A 25,703-nucleotide genomic window follows, 5' to 3' on the forward strand; every position below is an offset into this window, starting at 1 on the left:
CGGTGCACAAGGTGAAGGGCCTATTTTGACATCTGTTGAAGTTGGACAAACAGATTGAGTCTTCTGATCACAGGTTTCGGCTGGTATCTCTAGGACAGTTTATGAAGATTGTTAGGGCCAGTGCTCCACATAGATTTGTGATGAGAAGCAAGAGTCCCAATGCAATCCTTTCCTTCACTGGAAGTCAAGAGATGGTTCTGGGCCCGGCAGAATTTGGCCAGAACGATTCCTGAATCCTTGGAGTGAGGCTGAGTGTCCGGCAATAATCTCATGGAAAGGAAATAAGGAATTAAAGTGCTCCAGCAGCCCATCCTGGCAAAGAAGCATTACACATCGTCAAGATTGATGTACCATAAACACCATATAGTCAAAGAGACAATACAAAAGACATTGCACTATGATAAGAAGATAGATTTGTTAACTCCACACCAGACGAAGAAATACAGAACATAGCGCTTAGGCCATGAAAACCACTAAGGGTGAAGCACGTATAAGGCACAGAAAATTGTGATGCCCAACTATGATATCACCAATTACAAAACATAACTTCAGCCAACCTGAAGTCCAAGCCAACTGAATGGTTTGTTACAATAAAGCACGTTTGCGTACAGCAAGTTAAGAAGTCGGCTCATAATTTTGTTTTGAAGTCTTCATCTTGATCTAATAGTGAGTGTAAACACAGTGGGCAATGGGGAGTCAATCACCTCATTTTTGAGAAGTGAGATCACTAAAGATCGAGTGCAGATAACACGCCATTCCAAGAGCTCCAAGTTTATAAGTCAACATGTGATTAAGCTCTCAAAATATTGCTACACATCCACCTTAGAGATAACCACAGTCTCTCCTACAGGAGCCAACAAGATTACTTGGTATTCAGAAGGTACTTCAGAATGGTCTACTGATCTCTTGATCCCTACCCCACAGGCGCCTGAATCTCATGGGTTCAGTGCCTACTGCAGTGTTTTTACAGCACAGCCCGTGCCCCTGCAAATTTCAAATTCACCTCTTCTTGGAGGCCCCATGTCTGCTTCCTAGCGAACTGCTTGATACACCAGTCCAGCAGAAGAGTTGAGGGCAGAAAAGAATGGAGAAAGCTGGTACGCACCATGACATATGTAGCACACCAAACACTAGTCGTGCTTTAACCCTACCATATTACCTTGGAAATAACATCTTCCCTGGCCCTGTACTCTCTCTTGACCTAACACTGGCTGGACTGAAACACAGGTCAGGGCCAAACTGGACTTTAAAGGCAATACGGTGAGGGTGATGCTCAGAACGCTACTTTACTCATGTCAGACGGACTATCTTCTGTAGAGGTCACCCCTTCTACAATGTCATATACATTGGAAGGCCTCATCACTTCCTGTGAGCTGAGGGTGTACCCTTCAATGCTGTAGCCAGGCCTATAGCACATCCTGTGCCCCCACCAGGAGCTGAGTGATGGCATTTACAATCATTCATAAACCTCTCAGCAATACGCATGGACCCTCCTACGGCTTCACTTGGGAAGCCCTCCACTACTGCTGCTCCCTCATCACTGCGTAAGCACCTCTTCACAGAGGCTCCACCATTCACCATCCCAGCAACACAAGCTGGTTTCTCCCTTTTATTTGCCCCGCATCATTGATATTCTACCCCAGATACTGTCTTGTGATCAATTTCCATTCCCTCATTTAGGCCACAGCTTTGTATCATCACTCAATCAACGTACCACCTCCTTAAAATATCCCACGGAGCTCAGCCAGTAGTGCCAAAACCGAGGATGAACTTGCTCCAAGTTGCCTATCCTAATTCTATGTAAAAGGTGGCGGCCATCTTGGAATGATGCTGATACTGTTGAAGGGCTCACTACCAAGGGCGATCCACATTAATGTGGGAGGGGAAAGTTTCTGAAAGAGTAATGTAAAACTGAGGTTGAGCTAACAATGAGCCTTTGTCCTAACCCCTAACCAAAAGGAACTGGTGGACTTCCTGGAGTATCCCACCACATATGTGAGCAGCAAAGGAAATCTATGCCACGCAGCTTACTGGGGAGGACAACCACAATTTAGCCTTACTAGCCTCACAGTTGTTTCCCAGTGCTAATCTTGGCATGACCACCCGACCAGCAGCAGACCCCACGTAAGATCCCTCCCCAAGCCTACTGCGAAGATAAGCCACCATCTCACAAGGACTAGCACTGTTTTTCAAAACAAGTGATAAAGGGCAACAACCGAGTAGAATAAAGAAAAAATAAAACTACAGCACTTGAACTGCAACCAGTGATACCAATAAAATACAAATGCTATTGTCCATAGAAAAGTTGAGGCAGCATTGATCTGCTCTTATACGCATCCAACACACTCGGCAGGGTCATTCAGAGCAGTGTTCCTCATCTCCTGCTTCTTCAGAATCCTAGGAAGTACCAACTACTATTTGAATTTGCCACCACCAACTGTGATGTATTAATCCTCAAAATCTAGAAAATTGATTCTTCAAGTGAACGCACGCAGCCTACTGACATTCGTCTTCAATTCCCTGTACATTAGTTGGTGAGAGAGGATACCATTGGCAAGGGGCATAATTTGGAGTTATGACGACCAGGGCAGATAGGTACGGCAAAGCACACTTTTGGTCTCACAGGACAAGTACCAGAGTAGGATTCTCAGTACAAATACACAGAGATAAATTGAAGGACAGCCCTTAAAACTGTGGATGATAACAAGCACACTTATCGCATACAAGGACATATAGCAGTGTAATGCACCCTATCCCGTCTCGATGACAAGCGCTCACGTTTCATACATGGAAATATAGCAATGTAATGCATTTAATGGCAGCTCAACTGTTGTCACAATATTGTGGTTGAAATATTGCGCTGCAGACATACCAAGATCATATTATCTACCAAAATATAATCAAGGTCAGTGTAGGGTTACCATTATGATCTCCATCATCACAATATTTTGGGAGGTAATGTTATGGTCACGATATATCTGTGAGTTGATAATTCAAACATGATAATGGGGTACCACTCTACATTGATAGGTTAAATACAAGCACGTTTTAAAAAAGTGTGGTGCACTTCAAGGTATTTTGTTTAGGCCCTTTTTTTTGCTCACCACTCCATGACGTGCACCACCGGCAACGCCTATTTGGCCGATGCCTGGAAATTGACCTGCATGAATGCATGTCTCAGATGGCCCAGCCACATTCAGCCACATAAAGAAATGAATGGGAAAGACAAGCAAATAAGATAATTAAACATTTAGGTACATTTTAAAACATAATTAAAAAAAAAACAAAGCATACTAAGAGAGTATACGCCATCAACATAACATAGGCGACTGATGTAAGAATGTTGTCATAAATAAATGACAATGCTTGTATACCAAAGCCCTGGAAACTTGGCTATCTCAGGCCACTTCCCACGAAGGGAGACGAGAAGTAAAGGATTCATAAAAGATAGGTTCTAAGTATACAAGAAATGTAATTGAATTATTAAATATTTATATAATGATATGTTTTTAAATGTCAAATTTGTTTATCTAGAAAGCTCCTAGATCCAAGCCATAATTTATTAACATACATAGAGCACAAAATGTGGCACTATGGTATATTTCAATTACAGCAAATTTACTTAAACTGGGGGCATCCCAATACATTCCCCTTTTTCCTAAATGCTGATGCCTCTTCTATTGTTCTAGCACTATACTTATATTAAACTTCTGAAGTCCTTTAGACACCACTGATAAATTTCCCCGTCCTTGCAGCTGCCTGCTGTGTCAGCAAACGGTGCATATTCTGGGGTAAGAAACTTTTGCGCTTTGGAATCACAACTGGTGAACTCCATCGCCTGGACATCAGCCGCCTCTCAGGGCAATTCAGGAGGATACTGAAGACTCGTCTCTTCTGTTAGGCTTATTGCCTGGAATGCTGTTCTTCTATGGCTCTGCCGTTGGACTGTGCCACTTTCTTTTTCTGTTTTCCTGCTCCTTCCTCTCTTTGTCCTTTCCGAGCCCAATGATGCCTTTCGGCAACCATGTGCTGAAGTAATAGGTAGGCATACAATGTCCTGATTTAGAATTTGTTGGATAGAATGAGGGCAATCAAGGTGGTGGAGGACTTTATTACGACCCCCAAATTGAGAGCTCACCGCTTGATAGAGTTCACTGCTGACCCTGTGATGAATTCTATCAATCTGTACGAACTGCTGTCACAGTGGCTCATACAAAGCCATTGAAAAGTTGGGTGTGCGTCCGCCATTGATGACAGATGCGTACACTTAACTTTTGTAAGGTTTTTACATTGTTAAAGAACAAGCTCCCAAAGCAGAAGTTTATTTTTGAAAAATGTAAAACTAATGGCCCCAACACCATGGGAGTTTACTGTCCGTTACTGTGGATGAACAGCAAAAAACACCATTTGACTACTCACTCAAAATTGAGCGTCCAGTCAAATAGCTTATCTCCAATGGTCTGTACTCTGCCTGGGAGAGTAAGTTGGCGATGGAGCAGGAATAGGCCCCATCTTTGACATTGTGTTGGTCTGCCCATTTATAAATTGGGCAGATCGACCTAGTGTTTGGAGGAGAGGCTACACCGTCGCTATTGCAATGGAGTTCCATGCTCTGCAAACTCTAAAGCGACCTCTAAGTTCCATCGTATCACCCCCACACTCAAAGAACACAACTGGCTCAGCTTACTTTTGCAACTTTGCTCAAAGCAAATTTGAGTCCACTGTAACAATTACAAGGTCATTTGTAAACTTCTTGGCAAAAATAAACTAGTGATCTCTGGCAATACCCACACTACTTGGAGCATGACCCCCATCCTCCTGAGCCTAGCCGCACTCATGGCCATTCGGAAAGAAGTCAAGATCTTCTTATTTGTCAACTACATGTCTTGCATGTAAATTTCCTGATCTTTGAAAATATTTATTTCACTGATCTCTGAGCAGGGCTTAATTTGTAATATATATATATGTATATGTATATCATGCCTCCTTCTTCCACTGTCATGTACTTCCTGTCTCTTGATCTTACTCTTACATGTTCTTTGATATTCCATTTTTCTTTCTGTCTCACTCTTTTCTTGTGCTTCTCTTCCTCCGTCTTTCTCTCTTTTCTTGCTTTCCCTCTCTTGCTCTGGGACAAAGTCTGATGATGTTGAATAAGCCCGGGTCTCCAAAAGTGACCACCAGTTTCCCCCACTGGGACAAAGTTTCCACCTAGATTCACACTACATAAATACCGCCAATGAAAATAAAATAAATATAAAGGAAATATCAGTATGGCAATATATAGGTATAGTTGTTATAAGGCATGCAATAGTTTTGCCTCTCAATATATTGTTTGTGACTCCCCATCTTGTCACATAATTGCAATGTAGTTAGAAACAAACATTTTTTGGAAGAAGGCATTAGCCTTCCTCCATTAATTTCCCATGATCTGCCCACCATTGCCTCAGGCTGTCCCATTCCTACCTGGCAGACTGTGATCGTGATCACGGAGCATATTGAAGCTGCCCAAATGTTGTTCCTAAGAAGGAAGAAACAGTACCAGGGATGATGGAACTCCACTGGCCAATTGTAGCTGCAATGATCCCTTTTAAATGCTAATGTACCTGGTTGTAGATTGATGGCTGAGTGCAGTGATTCCCAACCTGTGGTCCAGGGACCCATCGGGGCCTCCAAAGCCTACTCAGGGGGTCCACAATTGCTTAGAAAATTAGATAATATTAACTGATTAATAAAGTGTATATAGATAAAAAAGCTAAACGTGCAATTTCAAAATTAAAAATGCTCTGTAAATGTGAAGAAATTTGATATTGGAGGCTAACAATTTAGGGGCATATTTACAAGCTCCTTGCGCCCCTTAGCGCCACCGTAGTGTTGGTTTTTTACACTCTGGAGGTGCTAGTCAGGCCCTCATCCTGTACCATATTTCTACTAGTTTTTCTATTCCCACTCTGCAGACTTCTCTGGAGAACTTGGAGAACTCCGGACAGCAGGAATAGAATCCCATTGGAAAGGTTAAATCCTAGAGCAGCATTTCACTGTCTGAGAGACAGTCAGAACGTGGGTCAGATGCCTATTTTAGGAATTTTTTGTACCTTCCCTTCCATACGTTGTAATCAAGGTTATTCACCACAATTACCTCCATATGCCTATGTCGCTCCAATAGCAGCTTCTATTCCTCATGTCATTAATACTTCCAATTGCATCTCACATCAATTTGATCTTAGATTCGTTTCTCAGTAAGCCCTCAGTGGTGTTCTAATTACAAATTTCCCAATAAATCTAATAAGAAGGTTCCTTCTCATTCTGAGTTGGAAAATTGCAGTACTGCACCCTGTAATTACCATACACCAAGCATCTGACAATCCACTTTTGGTATTACCCCATCGGTGTTCTGCAAACATTTAGTGAACCGTAAGTATCAGACAGTCTTATTCTCAAACCCATCAGTCCTTTACTCTGAAGTACCACTCTGTTCTCGCATCACCCTTACCTTGCAATGTGTGGGAGGGAAGGTAGGTATAGAGTGACGTGCTTCCCTTGTCTCCCCGTGTCCTCCTACGAAGGTTGCAGAACATAAGGAGGGGCATGGAGACTAGCTAAGAAGGAACATGGCCACCTAGTGATGTACATGGTCCTTGGCATGTCCCTTCCAGAGTCAACTTTAGGTCACCAGATTCCTTGTGATTTCGGTGCACATAGCAACCAGTGCAGCAACACTTGCTTGCATCACAAGCATGCAGGACGAGATTAAGAAGCAACAGAAAACACAGGCTCACCATGCATTATAATGCCATTGTGCATGGGCAGCCATGGTGGACGACCACCATGACATCATGGTCATGCCAATGATAACAAAAGGCAGCAAGACATGAAGCACAACAACTGCTGGACCGTCATCACTCTCCAAGCTATTCGGTCCAAAGAGAACTCTAAGGATGTGCAGGGATGTAGACATCTACATGTTTCCAATCAACACATTAAGTTAGTCTACACTTATGGCTTTCTATTTTCTTCAGTTTGATGTGCTCATTGCTCAGCTAAGGTTCCAGTGGTGGGCATGTCTGGACAATTGTCCATTGCTTTTAATGCTTTTCTAACAAAGAAACAGAGCAGGTGAGTGAGGTTAGAAATTAGAATACAGGAGATAATTAAAAGTTTGGCATTGCCAAATCTTCTATGCCCTTTTTGCAGGCTGCATCTAAACCGGGTATATCCACCATCCTCACACTGCTTCTCCTACAGGACGCTAACCCTGTGGTCAAATTCTTGATCACAGGATGGCAGTGGCCTGGAAAGGGGGACACGGCGGCAATAACTAACCATCATTTGTGTTAGTCCCCCTCTCAGTGGCACTTATATGGCACCTTGAAGACATTAAATAGAGTTTGAAACTTCACAAAGACTCTAGTACCTTCTCCTCGCCACACCTACGGTAGAGGGCTTTAGAGAACCAATGTAGGCAGAAACACGGTTCTCTGTGACGAAAGAGATCTGGATAAGGGCAAGCAGAACTGACAAAAAAGGTCAGTGAAATATAGTGAGGATTTTTTGACAATGATCAAAGTTGCATCATTTAATCTGTGAACGGGCATTAAAATCAACTAGACTTGTTGCTGAAAATTAATAAAATCCTATAATTTCTGTGCATACGCCAAGTGGGAAACGCCTTGAACCACGACTCCGTAACAACGAAGTCGTGGACAACGAAAGCGGAACAACGCTTTTGTTAACCACGACTTCGTTGTTTTGTGCCTTAACCACGCATGTGCTGAACCACGCACATGCGTGGTTAAGGTACAGAAGAATGGAGTTGGCTGAGGAGCACGACGCGATGAGTCAGGTAAGTGGGGCTGTTTTAGGGGCTGGGGGTCGAGGTATTTTTAGTTTTAGGGGCGGGGTGGGGGGTTGGGGTTTTAGTTTTAGGGGTGGGGGTTGTAGTATTTTTAGTTTCGGGGGTTCAGTGTGGTTTAGGGGAGGGGGGTTGGCTTATTTTTTGTTTTAAGGGCGGTTTAGGTTTAGGGGCGGGGAAAGGGGGCTCAGGTATTTTTAGTTTTAGGGGCTGGGGTGGGGTATCGAGGTATTTTTAGTTTTAAGGGAGGGGGCGTCGGGCGGTTTAGGTGCGGGGGAGGGGTATTTTTAGTTTTAGTTTAAGGGACTGGGTGGGGGTCGAGGTATTTTTTGTTTTAGGGGTGGGGGGTCGGGCAGTTTAGGTTTGGGGAGGGGTATTTTTAGTTTTGGGGCGGGTGGGGGGTTGGGTATTTTTTGTATTTGGGGGTGGGGGGTCGGGGTGATTTAGTTTTTTAGGGGTGGGGTGGGGGATTGGGGTGGTTTAGGTTTAAGGGGTGGGGGTTGCGGTAATTTTAGGGGTCGGGTTGGGGTGGTTTTAGGGGTGGGTTTAGGTTTTAGGGGCGGGGTGGGGGACTCGGGGTGGTTTTACGGGCGGGGGTGTTGCGGTGGTTTTAGGTTTTAGGGGTGGGGGTTGGGGTTGTTTAAGGGGTGGGGTTGGGGTGGTTTTAGGTTTTAGGGGTAGGTTGGGAGGTCGGGTAATTTTAGGGGCGGGTTGGGGGGGTTTAGGTTTTAGGGGCGGGGGTTGGGGTACTTTAGGTTTCAGGGATGGGGTAGGGGTTGCGGTTGTTTTATGTTTTAGGGGCAGGGTGTGGGTCACTGTAATTTTAGGGATGAGGTGGGGGGTTGGGGTAGTTTTAGGAGCAAGGGTGGGGGGTTGGCGTGGTTTTAGGGGAGGGGGTGGGGGGTCACGGTAATTTTTAGGGGTGGGGGGCCAGAGGGGACGCATGCTGGAACCATGCATGCCTATCACTAATGCCTTTACCAGGAATGCCTTCACAACGAAAAATCGTTGTTAAGGCATTCATGGTAAAGGCATTAGTAGTAACAACGCGCTCGTTGTTCAGGAAGGCGTTGTTCCAGCATGCGTTGTTCCGACATACATTCACGCCAAGTTACCATGCACTAGTGTGAGACATTCTGTATACCTACCCATCCACCCTAATTAGATACTGTGCATTTTCCAGCAGATTATTCGGAGACAGAAAAGCAGAGAACCCACAAATTATGCAGATAGGGAGAAATTTTCACCCAGTCCAGGTTTTGAAATAAGATCCTGGAGCAAAAGGAAGCTGGACCACAACAACACAGAGGGCCCGATATAGAGTTTGGTAGGGAGGTTACTCCATCACAAACGGGGCGGATATTGCATATGCTATAATAGAATTGTAATACAACAGACGGGATATGCGTCACGTTTGTGACAGAGTAACCCCCTGTGCACAACTCTAAATCAGGCCCAGAGTTACATAAATACCGGTTCGGCCTTCGCCATTCGAGCTAAAATTGGAGGATATGGCTTTCTACGCAGGTTTGTAAATATGAAACGGAAAAAGAACAAACTAGCATTTTAACACTTCCAGCCTGGGAATGTATAAGAGAAAAAAACTACTTTATCCACATAAAGTAATGTTCCACTTTTTAATAATCTTTAACTAATCTTCAGAGAGTTTAAGGACACTGTATATGGGAAATCATGATAGCTTTTCTATTTCAAATTAAGGCCGAAATTCTCTATAAAATAATTACACTTTGTTTTTTTTTCCACATGATTGTTAAAATGTGTGCTCCATCAGCAATACCATCCATTTTTGTAGAATTTTGGTTGAGCAGACAAAATGAAAATATCATAGGCAGTACTTTTATACAAATAATATTAATCTTATGGGCTCATTAAAGAATCCCAGAAGACACTGGAAGGGACTGGGAGAATCCTTGTTGTGAACTTTGAACCAGTTTGGACCACAATAAAAGCCTGAAGCATTTGCCATGGACATGGTCAGGTACAGTGCATGCCCTTCATGTCTTTGCACGAGGACATGCCCAAGAACATTAATCAAATCATGTACTGTGCCGATGATAGGACACCTTTGCTGCCTCAGGCCACATCCTAGCGTAGCGATGTGTGATGGAACTAGGCGAGCTAAGGTTGAAAGACCACGCCTCCCTATTAGGAAGATGCTGAAGGTGCACCTACTCTGAAGGAGATCTTTCCAGCTGTGCTGTGATGATGGCAACTTCTTTGAGAAGATTGATGATTTGGGAAGGTAGGTTTGGGATTCCAACAGGTGCACCTCATCTGGTCCTGGTTTGATTATGGCCTTCAGTGGCTTTGATGCAGAGCCTCTTACGTTAACCAGTATTGTCACACCTACCATGTAGCTGTTCAGAACGCTTGTTGATCTGATCCACAAATGTGTGCTGACTTTAACACAAATCTTACTCCTAACTCAAAATCTTATCGCAAACTTACCAGAAAGTCATCGCCTCTGTTTTTAGCATGAATTTTGAAATGTTGGAGTAGCAGGTGATGATATTGTGAGTGTTGGTGCATTGCAAGGAATGATGTATCGACTGACTATTATTTATTTTCACTTAGGGTGTTAGCTTTGTTTAATTTCCTCCACTGAGACGCGGAAAGAGAAGTCTACACCTCGTGCACATTTCTCGAAGGTGGGGTGTAATGGTTTTGCCTAATTTTTGTTCTCCAGCCGGTTCCAGATGTTCACTGGTTCGAGTAGAAACCATCTTGTGGGTTCTGTGAAAAGGATGAGTGCCAGGACTGCAAGATGTACTTTACTCCTGCAGTCTGACGTCAGTACCCCCATGAGATAGTATACTCTTCTGTGCAGATTTCATGCAGACCCCTGGCCAAATATATTTCCTGTAATATGATTCATATTTTCGAAACTTCCACGTACTATGACGAAAACGTTTTGCAGTTTCCCCAACTGCTAGTACAGTAATGTGGCTCTGTTAAAATACTTGCAAATACAGTTAGGTGGGGAGCTCAGCTCGAGGTTTGCTTTCAAGTAAACACCTAGAGTAATCTACAACCGAGTCCTCCATGTTCTAGAAGTGTGATGGCAATAAACTCTTTCTCAGGGCCTCTGAAATGTTTATGCGCATGATTTGGTCTAGACTATGGAGTAGGGTCAAACCGTTTTATTTGTTTTGTAACCGGTTTTAAAAAGGAATAAAACCCAGTTAAACTGGTTTCCATTTGATTGTTAGTAGCAAGCAGCAGGCGTGCACCAAGAGATGCGACAGAATCAAGCACGGCAGTCCACACGGTACAGTACCTTCTTCTTGGCCATCAACAAGTCCTGGTACGCGTTGGAGCGCAGGAACCGCGCGTAGCTGTCGCTCTTCATCAGCTTGTATATATGCTCCTGTGGAGAGGGATGAGAGGAGCATCAGAAACGGGCTCTACAGGTGAGTGGTACCCATAGCTTCAGTCCCACCAGCCTACTGGTCCCGAACCCTACTACCAACCACAGAAACAACTTTCAACAAGTCCAGTGCAATCGTTCAGGTCATTCTGAGGTCAGAGGAGTCCTGGCAGTGTTACACCAATGTGCACAGCCACTAATGTCAATTATCTCCAGTTTCTCCTCAGAGAGAAGTGGATGCAACACAGTTAAAATAAAAGTATAAACAATTTCACGGAGAGGACATTCGGGGCACAGAAAAATTATGGTCCATGAAACACTTTAGCTGGAACCTGCTCAACACCAATATTTGAGAATTTTTAGTCAAATGATGCAAAAACTGAATAAATACAACACACTGACAGCAGCATTTATTGTAATAAGTATTCTTTTTGTTTTCTCTTGTTTTTCAACAAGTGATGTGAAAATGGTAGTTTGCTATTTTGTGTTGGGGGTTTTCCGATGTTATTTTTATTGGTTTTTAAAAGCAGCAAAATATGAAAGCATGTACACAGCACTAACAAGCGAGTAGTAAAAACTCAAAAAACAAATGGCATTAGTTACTCAATAGGAAGCATTAAAAGCTATATTAACATTACTAATTTTTCGAAGTGTGTCTCTTAATTATTAGAGTTGAACAGAGAGGATCCAAGAACATCAGGTGGCAATGGTTCCAAGACTGTACGCAGTTTGATCACATATTCTTGACAACAGTGACAGCGATGGTTTGATTAAGTGATACGCAAGCATGGGTAGTAGTTTGCATTGATAAAAGACTAGTGACACAGTGAAGTATCGCGCAGGCGGTCCCACCACTTGCTAGTCTTACCCAGTGTTGGAATATGCCCCACACAAATTCACATTAGAGATAGAAGGTACATCTCTACATGTAGGTGTATGAGTTGTGATGACTTGTTTTGCAAGTGAGGATGACTCCAGTGGTTTGTTCATCTCATAGACTAGTAGGTTACGTTGATTGAGCACTCTCAGTCACAAACCCTCAGTAATATTAATATTGGCCACACCTCAGTGACACCAGTATGAAGAACTACAACATTCACTTAGCCTTATTTCCACCCCTGATGCATGCAGTTGAGACTCCTTCCTCAATGCAGTGGGTGAGGGACCATTTGGGTGAATGCCCCTAACCCTACTGGCATCCATTGTCCATCCTAGTACTTCAAGCGAGTTTCAATGATGATGGCATGTTTGCGGAGAAGATACTGGACCTTCAGGTTCTCAAACTCACTTCATCCCAACAGAGGTGGTGCTCATGAGGGTACCGCCACTCAACCATTATACATTAAACAAGAGGATGAAGTTGTAAAGTTTGATTGTCCGGCAATTTTGTGACATGTTTTGTAAAAATATAAATTTGAAATCTTAGCAATGTTTGCAGAGCTGTAAAACGAAAGCAGGAGAAATCTTTCTCGGAGTGTTGGTGTACATGAGTTAATCTCAAATAGTAATTTTTTTGCAAGTATTTTTAACAAAGACGCCAAAGTTGAGAAACTGCAATCTTTGTAACCTTCACTATGTGGAAGGTTTGTCAATCTCCCACCTGTCCCACCACTATTTTACAACCAACAAATGCAGAAGCAGAGGGTTGGTTGCTGCACAACCTTCTATATTTTACAGAACATATCTTTCCCTGCGGCCACTATTACCACTGCATGCCCACAGAGGTTATGTGGCAAAGCATAGACCCAACTCCTAATGGTAGGGTCAGGAGATACCCAGCCAGCTGTAAAATGCAAGGTGGGTCATATCTATTGCTACAGCACTGAAGGGCATAAACAACTGGATTAGAACACTGAGTTTAAAGTACAAGCAAGAATGACTAAAGACAGCCATGACCCCTAATGTTGGTGACATCAGACTAGTTGTAAGTGAAGGTGAAGGAGAAAAGGAAAAGAAATGCAGCGAGTGAACGAGAAGCAGAGGTGAGGTGGTGAGCAGAAGAAAGGAGTGCCAACAGATGATGATAATGGAGATGTAAAAGGGTGGCTTGTTAGATCCAAGCCAGGTTTTATGATTCTGTAGCCTTCCTTGAAGAATTTGGTCCCAAGTCCTGATGTCTGAGGGCTCCAACACTCTGTAGTCACCAATTCAATAACTGCTCTCACAGTTGAAGGGATGCAAGGAGCGCTGCTCTACGTGTCTTGTGTGCGGTGTCAATGTTTCAACAGCATTTCCAATTCATATGGAATCTCAGACCATGCCTTGCATAATGGCATTCAACGAATAGAGGTTTTCGCACAATAGGGATCCACACTTTTCCACAAGTTTGGCATTTTATGAACAGACAAATGGCTGGTCCTTCCAGGTAAGCTGCAAAGGGGCTCCAGATGTTTCCTTGGGAGCTGTTTCAGGGACAGAAGCAATCCATTACCTTCCTGGGCATTTTGCATTCTTGAGCTGCTCTCCGACAAACCTCCAGCCTCAATGCTCTGGAAGTGAGAGCATGTCTCTCCAGAATCCAGCTTACTTAAGATGCTTTAGAGAGTAGAAGGTCAGTGGCAGATGGACTATTTTATAAATTCTACACATGAAGCCTCATCTTTGTAAAGGAATGGTTTTGTTGCCTGTTCTCTGTAAATCACTGGCCCCTTCTATGGCAGCCTTAAGAAGATTGTTAATAAACATTGTCCTTGCCCAACATAGCACTCAGTGTGAGCCGGTATTAGTTTGGTCCAACTTTCAGCCATAGTCAATTCCACTTTGCTACCCCCAGCTTTACACTAGCCCACTATGGCTTAAACAAATCTGCCTAGTTATAGTGGCTATTTGCTGCGGAAGCTCTCTGGCAGAACCCAGACGTGCAAGACAACATTAGCCTTTTGTCCCCATCCAAGGGCCAGGCATCATCAGTGCTATTGCATTCACCTACCATTTTCAGCACTGAAGGATATATCCGCAGGTGTCTCCCGATATAGTGACATAGGACCTGAAGTCCTCTACCATCACCTTTTCATTCTCTTTGGAAGTGAAGACCCTGTGCAATATGCCAGGTAGGACATGCCCCGCAGTGGCATAACAAAGGCCCCAGCAGCCCCAGTGGTGCGGGGGGCCCCCTCAGCACAGTGTTCTGGCCAGAGAGCTCCTGAGTGTGTCCGGAGGGGGCCATTCCTTGTAGTTTTCAGGGGGGCCCCTCAAGTTTTGTTACGCCACTGTGCCCCCAGTGACCTTGTAGACTCAGTATGCTGGTGGTGACTTGTTGTCCCTTTTTAATACTGTATGTGTGATAGCTACACTGGGTCTCTCTCCAGTTCCCCTGGGGTTTCCTACCTCTAGGTCACCTTCTCAGACACATGGCTGTCCCACCCCTTCTTGAGTAAACTGGGTTTCTGCCCTTAGCTACTTCAGTGGTCTTTTTACAAACCTACCCTTTAGTGCCAAGGCAGGATCCCTTTAAAATTCACAGTTACCTCCTGTTACATCGAACCAGGAAGCGGGTCTACGTTGCTGAAGACATTGATATAATTATGCTGAGTGACACCACTGGGACAACAGTAACAGCGCCATACACTGAATTATCACACAGGAGCTTTTTACTTGTCGAATTGATCATAAGGGGCATATTTATGAGCCCCTTTGCGTCACTTTTGCACCACGCAATGTGATGCAAGAGCGACGCAAATGAACAATGATATTTATGAAGCCATGCAAGGTCACCTTACGTGGCTCTGAGAGCTTCATAAGTCTCGAGTAAGGTAACACATCATAAATCGCTGCATTGCATTACTCTGCACCGCGAAGGCATGTCCATGGGTGTTGCGTGGGTATTCATGGTGCAAGGCAGCCCATTGGGCGTCAGTGCAGGGGGAAAGGCAGGAATGCGCTGTATGCCTTACATAGTGTGCATTCCCTGTCATGCAGAGCATCGCAGCTAGGTGACGTGCTGCAGTGACTGCATGACTTGCCCATAAATATGGCCCTTTGTGAGGGCTGTTTCTCCCACAAATAAAAATGGGTGCGTAGCACAACACACCTGACTATTAAGGAGGATCCCATATCCCACTGGTAAGTTGGGCCCTTGGTGGGAAATGGTACATTATCTTTTCTGATAACTCACATATGATCAACACATCACTCACAGTGCCCTCATCGTCATTAGCTTCTATGCACAGGTTTTAAGAAGGATGACACAAAGGATCGGGTGGTACTGCACACCACAGAAGAGCTGGACAACAGAACTGGCAGTCCACTTCAGGGAGGAAGGCCTTAACAGGCACATCAGATGTCTGCAGTGACAACAGGGTCCCCAGGAGCTGTGCATCTCTAGACGCTGAGTGCCCCAGTAGTCTTTTCTCACGCACCAAGTCACTGAAGCACACTGGTGTGGAGAAGCCTGGGGCTCTGAAGGAGCTCCGGCAGCGTCGCCATAGAGGCTCCCGTGAGGTGTCTCCTTTCAATTCCTGGTAAAGTGCAGCGGCAGCAGAACTGCACTTTACCAGGTCTCAGCCGAAAAGTGTTTCTGCATACCCCTGGTCGCAGATCAGTGAACTTTATTCATATTAGGACATTGGAATGTTGGGCGCTCCATTGGAGACAATGGAGTGCTCCGGGCTTCTAATGGCTGGTAAAAGTCTGGAGCCTCAACATTCCAATGCTCTTTGTTCACAGCAAAAGCTGTGAACAAAGGACTGACAGAGCTGAGGGGATTTCAATCCCCTCGGTCTCCTTGAGGCCTTTGTTCTATTTATTAGAACCTCTGCCCGCTAGTGGTGGAATGTTCTAGTGGCCTTATAGCCCTTCGTAGCTGGGCTATACCAGCCATTTAAAGTCCTGCTCCTTGTTAAAGGCCTTCGGCTCAGGCCGTTAATGCTGGAGCGGGCCTTTACTGATCGGTATAGCCGTTACAGTGGGCTCTAAGGATATATTAGACTCTACATTTACACAGAGTGAGGGCTGAAACAGTTGTGAAGTTATGAAGGAGAACGCCTAAATGAGGAAACAATTGTAATAATGCTTTCTGGGTGGAGGGTACCGCATTCAGTATTCCTCTAGACTCCCCTAGGCTTAGTAGCAGTGGCCTACGTTAGTCTGCTGTGGTCCAGTGGTTATGTGGACTTGCATATGAAAGCGGTAATTTATGTTTACTTTGTGGGTCATACACGTTGAGGATAGAAAGCGTCAAACAACTTTTCAAACACCTTTCTAGTTGGAGTTAAGATCTGAGAAGGTATTGTTCCTCGCTAGCATTAGAAGTCAAGGATACGGCTGCAGGTCTCTGCCATTGCCCACTGCTGTCTGATTGTCGATAGCACCACAGGATTGGCTTTCTGATCCATGATGGTTGACTCCTATAGGAGCACTGGTTTCCCAATCACCCTGCTATTTCCCTTCTGATTATGTCAAATATATTTTGACATAGTCAATGAGTTCTCAAGATCTCAGTCAAAAAATAATCAAGATAAAGCTATTTATATCAGAGCACAATGGGAAGAAGAATAGATTTAATAGTTTATTGTGAATGTTTATTAAAGAGCAATCGGGTCTCGGAGCATGCTAACCCACATGTGGGAGGCGGGAAGAGGGGTTGGTCTAGACAAGCTCTTTTGAGGTTGGGCGGGATGTGTCCCTGTGGAAGCCCAGAGAGACACTGACATATTCAACTGGGAGCTCCTGGACCCAACTAGCAACACCAAAATGCATTTATTAGGAGAATGCGACATCCCAAACACCCTCCCACTAAATGTACACCCGTGGGGGCACATTAGGAATTTAACTTTTGATTTGTGTTGTGTCTTCAGATGCTCCTCAAAGTGCTATACACAAGAGACCTCCTAAACCCTTACAACATTGGAGACCTTACATTAATTTGTGATCCTTCTGAGCACAGTAACAAATCTGTGCTCTTCATCACAAAGAGTTCTTTGCTGCAAGCGCCCCTCTTCGCCAATGTTTTCTACTTCATCCTTGACACAGAGGCAGTCTCCCAGAGCAAGGAGCTGGTACCCCCCAGAGAAGGTGATGGATAGTACCTTGCCTTATGCAGCATTAAAGCATCCCCACTGGTGAGGCAGATGAGAACATATTCTCCCCTGATAATGTCTGCATCATTAAGCACTTAATTTATGCAGTCGGTAGGCTTGAATGTTAATGAGCCCGCATACCTAACCTCATTACACAAAGAGGCATTTTGTATGCGGTGGCGGGTTATATATGCCCTCTAAAGAAAATTGCAGTCGTGCCAGCACATGGATTTCAGATCAGGAAATAAATGTTCACCCGCAGACATCACCACCTGTTAATCGGTGTTTGCATTCAAAAAGTGGGGTATTCTTCTAAAGATGATTGATAATAGTACCTCTATTAGCTTGATTGATAAAATCCGTTATAATGATAGGGTTTTACTTTTTTACACAATCTAACAATACAAAACTAAGCATACAACAGGCTGCATTGAAATAATACCAAAGCTTAGCCTTTGATTTAATTATTCTAATCAATCCAGCTACAAATAGCAAAAAATATTCTATATATCTACCAGTTGGTGACTTGATTTCTAATTTTGAATTGATAGGACCGGTGAGGCATAAGCCATGCATTTTACGAATTTACAATTCAATTTGAAAAAAATGGTTAATTGCTAAATATCTCAAAGTGAGATTTTTTGGCGGGGTTTTTGTGGGGAGAGTGACTAGAAGGCTCCCATCTACTCTCTCCTGCTCCAAAGGGATATGACGCAGACCCTTGCTCCCAAATAAACTCTTTGGGCCCAATTACGGGTCAGACAGCATCCGAGGGTGGTATTTTTACTCCCCCAATTTATCGTGTCACTGCAGAATTCTACATTTCCAATTTTGTTTCCATGTCCAGCTGTGTATGATTTACCTGGTGTGATTCCACGCCCAGTGTTTTTGCACCTGGATGTATGGACTGATAAATCCAGTTGCGCGAATACAGACCGGTAATTCCGTGCATAAGGAAAAAAACAGCTCAGTAGAAGGAAGTTACCTGTAAAAACAGAAATTAGGTCATATCCTGCTGCTATCTGCACTGCTAAAACTCTATAACTCTGGCCCTGAAGCCTCCCATTCACTCCTACTGTAGCCAAAATACCACGTCTGCTGGGAATCCAGCCCCCCTACAAGATTCATAGCTGCCTTGTGGATTTCAGACTCCAACAGAGTCCTTCCTTCTGCAATGCATCTGGTGTTCTAACCACCTAACAACTTTATCATGGCTGCATCCATGTCAGGAAGGTGACTGGGATGTGTGGAAGTGGAGAAGGAGGAGCCTGGGCTCATGGGAATCACGGCGGTGTTTTGATAGTACCGCCCAAATATGATGCTTCAAGTCTTTCTACAATCGAAGACTATGTATGGATGCAAGGATACCTCACACACCTTCCTCATCTCTTGCCAGAGTTTACCCCTTAAGTTGGTGCTTATTTTGTGTAGGAGGTGGCCCACGAGCCCAGACTCCTCCTGCACAAAATAAGCACTAACTTAAGGGGTAACCTCTGCAAGAGATCACCAAGAAGGTGTGTGAGGTATCCTTGCATCTCTATATAGTCACTGATGGTAGAAACAATTTCCAAGACCTGAAGCGTCATATTTGGGAGATGCTATCAAAACACTGCGGTGATTCCCCGGCAACAGTCTACAACCATGCGAGCAAGCTGCCTGCACCATCATCAGCCCTACAATCACTGAGGGCATTGAAGATGTACCTGAGGCTGAAGGTATTGAAAAGGCAGGTGAGCTCAAGAACCACTTATTGAAACTAATGAGCTACACAAAAGTAAAGACAGGCACACATGTACATGTAAAGTTGGATTGCCTGCTGATAACTATTTTTGTCAATGTCATATGCACGTTGTCACTAGGAGAGCGCACAGGTGGCCAGTGTATTTTCAAATGTGCCCCATCAGTGTTCCTCCAGTAGGAACATTTTGGCAAACTCAGATACATGTGTCTCTCATGCACAATATCACTTTAGTTGTTGGTCTGAAGAGACACAGGAAAGCAAGTTGTCCATCAGGCACATATAACCAATATTACAATCTTTAAAATTTTGGGCTCACTGTTGCATAGCAGAGCTAGGAAACAACATTTCTAGGTGACCAATAGTCACTTTTCACTCACCATCGCTGTGCCTAGAGGCGATAGACCTGTAATACTGATTGTATGTGCTTTTACTGTTTTTTTTTGCAGGAGAACCTGAGACTGGCATCAGTGAGCGACCCTCACCTATCTCTGCACCACCACCAAAAGGGCGAGGAAGGAGCAGGGCTTCTTCAACAGCTGCTACCCCCACTGTCCCTCCCAGGGCCCTCAAACTCTGTGGCCCCACCAGCAACACAGTTACCTCAACAGGAACAACAGCCACCATTCCAAGCCACGCTGACACTGGACCTTACACCCCCGGACGCCTCGCTCACCACGGCCACTGTCACTAACGTGCACCCAACTACTGCAGGTTTGACAGATGCCGGGTGCCCAGCACAGTGACCTAATCTTCTCTGTGGAGGCCACTCAGGCACTGAGGCAGGGAGCCACAGCTGGAAGTGCAACAGTATCAACATCCGGTCCCCAAGAATGCAGCTGGTAATGACATTGAGGCCTGATCTTCAGATGATGGAGAGGAGTGGCAGTGACCTACACCAAGTCAGGCACAGGCAATCAGCCCCACCAAGCACAGGAGAGGGCCTGCGCCAGACAAGCCACGGAACAGATGCCACGGAGGCGGGACATGCCGCACGTCAAAAACACTGCACTCCATTCACACCAGCAATGGCTGAAGTTGGGGAGATCTTGCAGATCTGGTTTGGATTCAACATACAGAGGCACCTTCAGCCCTTGGATACCACATCCCGTTGCCATAGGGCATATAGGTAGAACAGAGTTACCACATCCTTTATCTGGCAGAGGAGATGGCCAACAGAAGGGCCATAAGGCGCATGATCCATGCCACCCTCAATTTTCAAGCATCCTTGCTGAGGGGCATGTGGCTATGCCAGGTATTATTGTGGCACGTGCCCGCAAGAGGTCTGCTTGCCCACCTGCCAGCCAGGCCACACCTCAACTAATAAAAATGGTCTATTTTTATGAGTATTTATTGGTCTACAGTGAGCATTAAATGACATATCTATGACAAGGTGTCATGACGCTCCACTGTCCCTGTTCCTTTTCCTCTGAAACTCAGCCTTGACTACTTTGTTCTCCTGTGGCATTAGGGTTTCACATGGCCTTCCACTGCACCACCTGGGGTCACACACTTGCATGTCATTCTAAGCTGCCTCCTGTCAGTGAACAAACAAGCCCATCCTTGCTGACACTTTGACCAGAGGACGCCACTGCTTTCAAGTGATAGGAGTGGATGCCACAGAAGGCCATAGTATGAATTTGGGCTCTACTGACCAGACACATTCTATTTGTTGGTTGCAGCGAATGTTCACAACAATCATGTAAATGAATATGATATGTGTGTATTTGTGTGGTTGGTGATCAGGATAGGAGGCCGCACCTTCATTTGTCAATTTCACATCTTTTTATGTTTTTGGTGACATCAACTTCACTTTCTGTACTTTTTAAGTCAATGCTTCTTTTATGTAGTCTTATGGCTGGTATAAAGCTTGATATTTTGATTTTTTGGCTATACAGCTGTTCCTAAACATACGACTTTTTTGCGTATGTATAGTGTTCATCAACATGTTTCTGGTAGGCTGTAGCTGACACACTTTAACATGGTGTCTTTTAAGTGAAGTTTGCAAACTTTGTTTATGTTTAGTTTGTGCGTGTTTTGTTGGGTGCCATTGGAATTTTGCATTCAAGCAGTACTGTACCAGGGCATGATACCCCTGTGGAAATGCTGCGTGAGGGAAATGGTTCTTTGAAGAAATAATGAGACAGTCTTAGTTTTCCACCATGGTCCCGCAGTGCCAGGAATGAGGTCCATACAGGGGAACTGCAAAATAATGCTGACCCCTAGCAACGAAATTCTGTGCGAGAAGATGCTACATTAATTACAGCAATCTTGTGGAAGTGAGGTAAACATAAGTAGTCCAATTAAATTCACCGTTGAGAAGGATGTGCTTTTCTTTGGTGCTAGCTGACAGTCGAAGAATTTTAGGAAAGTGCAGTGCTTAAATTGTAAATAAAACGTGCCAGTGCCCAAAGCTCTCCACGCGGCTGCTGCAATTAAATGTGCGAGCACGGAATACTGAGGCAGCGTAATCCTAAAGCCATATCGGGCCTCTGTAATTCATTTACAGGCACTCCCTGCCCCTTCAGCTCACTCTGGCAGCTTTCTATTGCGATGCTTTTTCGTTTTTCTCTTCCTCCGTCTTTCCCATGTGTGTCTTTTGCTTGCAGTAAATACTTGAGGCAGAAGAATAAGTGCCGGCCCTCAAAAATAAGTGACGGTGCCCCGTACCGGAAACCGTCTGCTCACATTAAGCACTGGGAAAGTGTACAGAGTAACTGGACACTATCAGCAGACTTCAGGCTGGTTACATAGGGCCATATTTGTGGCAAATCGTTCTTACACCACTCAATGTGGTGCAAGAGAGACGCAAGGCTTAACTGAGAATAACAAAGCCATGCAAGGCCAGCTTGCGTGACCCTGCGTGGTTTCATAAATCTCAAGTGAGGTAATGCAGTGCAAATTGCTGTGTTCCATTACTCTGCGCCACGGAGGGGTTTCCATGGGTGTTGCGTAACACCCATGGATTTTGAGGCATTCACAGATTTACAAGACTTTGTAAACCTGGGAGTGCACCCAAAAAGATACGCCTCCCCAGGAGAGGCGTCACGAGGAGAAATATCTCTATTCTCCTTGTTTTCCCCTCTTTCAATGTTTGCTTCATTCTGCAGCACACATAGAAACAGGAAAGAGCCTCTCAGGATTGTTTTGGCACTAGGTAGCAATTTGTGCACCAGCGCAGAGGGAAAGGACAGGAATGCGCCGCATTGGATAAAGATGGCACATTTCTTCCCTTTCCAGGTGATGCAGGGCAGCGCAGCAAGGTGACTTCCTGTGCTGCCCTGCACCACAAAGCCCATAAATATGGGCCTTAGAGTCAAAAAGCAGCACAAGTCACCGCTCACGTCGACACTATGCTGCAAAGAACGTTGTTTCAAAAGGAGATCACTCCAATTAATCAATTGATCAAGGAAAAAAGGAGCAACATTTTATTCCAAATGCTGCATCTACTAGAGCATGGCTCTCTCATTTGGAGCACATCTGATGCACCTTCATCACACTTGCTCTCTAATTAATTTTAATGACTTTTCTCTCCACTGGCAGCTCTCAAGATATTACCTCTTGGCTCTGTGATTCAAGGCATTACCTCTTGGCACTGGTGACTCAAGTCATTAGATACTATGAATTACTTTGACTCCTGTGCCCCAGGTGCCAAATCTAGATTATTTTTTTTAAGGAAAAACAGCAGTAATCTCTATGAACTGGATCTAGAAGGGCTTTTGTGAACTCCACATCCTGGATCACTGATTCACAAAGAGATGAATTTACTATGTACTTAGGTCTGTGGAAAATCTGCCAATATGGAGCATTTTCCATTGGTGTAAATTCTGTACTTGATGGCGATGTTGGAGGGAGGTAGGTGGATCAACCAAATGTCATGAACATCCACACATTCAAATGCTTGAGGGTGTTTATTCACAGACATTTTGAAGGTAGTTCCTCGCCCTGGAAATGCATGTAAAACGGTCCTGGTTAGAAGCAGGAGATTGCACAGCGGGATGAGGAAGGGAACACCGCCATATTTCAGGTAGGGTAGGGGTTTCTGCAGAGGAAAGATATTTTCACCGTAAAATAGATGATAAATGTGGAAATGTTTAGTTTATTATTCATGAAACTTTAAAAAGTAGGGATACTCCTGGAAATCATCAACTCTTAGAGATGTCCATGAGTAAACCTGAGATTCTTAGTGAGTCCTCAAAAAGGTGAAAATTCACCTCAAACATTGGTGCAACACAATTAAGAGGACCTCAGCTCCAAATTCATGCAAAATATATGGGCCAGAAATGCTGTTTACAATTTTTTTCTTATTGTCTGGAGAGTGCATTGAAGACGTACTAAATTGCTGGAAGACTAAGAAGCAGTCAAAGCATCTTTCTGAAGAAAGGATATCCGCTCGCTGTAAGTAAGGAATGTCTGAGCTTCTACGACATTATGGCGAGGTCAATTCCATCTACCTACAATTATATTATATCCTCTACATCACCTACTACCATGTACCTAAACCATTATTTGCACCTTTACATAGTCAATCCCCATGAACTATTGTATCCATCTAGTATACTTAGCTATTCTTATCTCGCCAGGTAGTGTTTAGTTCTAGGTAATGGACGTGATAAAATCGTCATGTGATATAATGCGTGCAATACAATGGAGCTATACCGTGGCTGAGCATATGTCATTTAAGAAGTCAGATAAGCTCTAGTTATTTCACTGTCCAGGGAAGCTTTACATGCACTGACGAGCTGTAAGTCCATGCAGGTAGGTTAACATTGCACATCTCTCTTACGTTGACTAAACTGAGACAGGTGAGCAGCAAATGTCCTTTTCACTGCGTGCTTAGAGTGGTCCACTTCCCCTTGGAGGTAGCATCACTGTAACTGGCAAAATAATAACAAGCATTAGCAAAGCCAATAGGTCTCGCCTATGCAAGAGCCACTGACTTTGCCAATATGTGTTACCATCGTTGAACACTAGAGTGGCTGCTATTCAGCATGGCTAAAGGTTAGTGGGGTAAAGGAGAGTGAAATGGAATGTTGATAAGTGGGGTAGAGTGTAGTGCTATGGAGTGGCATAGAGTGTAACAGAGTGTCAGAGTGGAGTAGTATGTCACTGAATAAAGTGGAGTAAAGCAGCAGGGAGTGGCATAGAGGGAGTTGCATAGAGTGTCATATAGTGAAGTAGTGTGATAGAATGGCGAGTTGAGTGGAGTGCTATAGAGTGGAGTGACATAGGGGCAGTAGAGTGTCAGTGGAGTAGAGTTTAATGGAGCAGAGCATCATAGAGTGGAATATTGTGGAGTGGAGTGTTGTAGAGAAGTATGTCGTAGAGTAGGGCGGCCTGGGGTGAAGTGCAGTAAAGTACAGTGGTGCAGAGTAGATTGGCATGGATTGCAGTGGCGTAGAGTGCATTGGTTTTGAGTAAAGTGGTGTAGAGTGTATTGGCGTAGAGTGCAGTGGCATAGAGTAGGGCAGTGCAGAGCAGAATGCAGTGGGGTATAGTTTGATGGCAAGGAGAAAAGTGGGATAGAGTAGAGTGGCGTGGAGTGGTGCAGGGCAGAGTGCAGAAGTGTAGAGTAGAGGTGTATAGAATGCAGTGGCATAGAGTGCAGTGGTGTAGAGTGGATGAATGTAGAGTGCAGTGGCATAGAGTGCATTGATGTAGAGTGGAGTGGTGTAGAGTGGAGTGGTGTAGAGTGCAGTGGTGTAGAGTACAGTAGAGTGGCATAAAGTGGAGCGGTGCAGAGTAGAGTGCAGGGGCATAGAGGGCATGAGCACAGAATGGTGCAGAGTAGAGTGGTGTGGAGAGCAGTGACAGAGTACAATAGAGTGACGTAGAGTGCAATTGTGTAAAGTGACGTGCTGTGGAGTGCTGTGGATTAGAATAGACTGTTGTATAGTGGCATAAAAAGTAGTTGACATATGTGCAGTGGTGTAGGGTGCATTGATTTTGAGTAAAGTGGTGTAGAGCGCATTGGAGTGGAGTACAGTGGTATAGCGTAGATGGCACAGGTGTAGATTGGCACAGCATAGAGTGCAGTTAAGTAGTGTGACAGAGTGCAGTGACAGAGTGCAGTGGTACAGAGTAGGTTGTTTTAGAGTAGAGCGGAATGGTGCAGGGTAGAGATAGTGGTGCAGGCACTGCGGCATAGAGTAGTATTGTAGAGTGCAGTGGCATAGAGTAGGGTAGCACAGCATTGATTGCAGTAGCTCAGAGAGGAGTGGCGCAGAGTGGCATAGAGTGCAGTCACATACAGTACAGTGGCATAGAGTAGACTGTTACAGAGTAGAGTGGAGTGGTGCAGGGTAGAGTCCAGCGGTACAGAGTAGTGGCATAAAGTGCATTGGTGTACAGTGCAATGCTGCAGAGTAGAGTGGCGTGGACTAGAGTGGTGCTGTGTAGAGTGGCGTAAAGTGTAGTGGCCTAGAGTGCAATGGTGTAGAGTATAATGTTTCAGAGTAGAGGGGAGTGCTGCAAGGCGGAGTGGTGCAGGGAAGAGTGGAGGGGTATAGTTAGCATAGAGAGCACTGGCGTACAGTTCAGTGGTGCAGAATGGAGTGAACTGAAGTGGTGCACAGTGCACTGGCATAGAGTAGAGTGGTGCTGAGTAGAGTAGGGAGCATAGAGGGAAGTAGCAAAGTGTCAGAGAGTGCAGTGGTGTGCAGTAGATTACAGTGGCGTGGAGTGTAGAGGTGTATAGTGCATTGGCTT

At 44.6% G+C, this 25,703-nt stretch overlaps 1 protein-coding gene across 2 annotated transcripts in view; it reads right to left on the reverse strand.

The window, feature by feature from the left end:
• The window catches only part of RGS6 (regulator of G protein signaling 6), a 964,496-nt gene that overhangs the window by 49,317 nt on the left and 889,476 nt on the right, over positions 1-25,703 (reverse strand). For both annotated transcript variants that reach the window (XM_069208950.1, XM_069208949.1), the window contains exon 16: positions 11,151-11,240. In XM_069208950.1, the coding sequence (XP_069065051.1) occupies positions 11,151-11,240 (90 nt within the window). The remainder of the gene's footprint in view (positions 1-11,150; positions 11,241-25,703) is intronic.

The sequence above is a fragment of the Pleurodeles waltl genome, chromosome 9, assembly GCF_031143425.1.
Source record: "Pleurodeles waltl isolate 20211129_DDA chromosome 9, aPleWal1.hap1.20221129, whole genome shotgun sequence".
Classification (NCBI taxonomy): Eukaryota; Metazoa; Chordata; class Amphibia; order Caudata; family Salamandridae; genus Pleurodeles; species Pleurodeles waltl.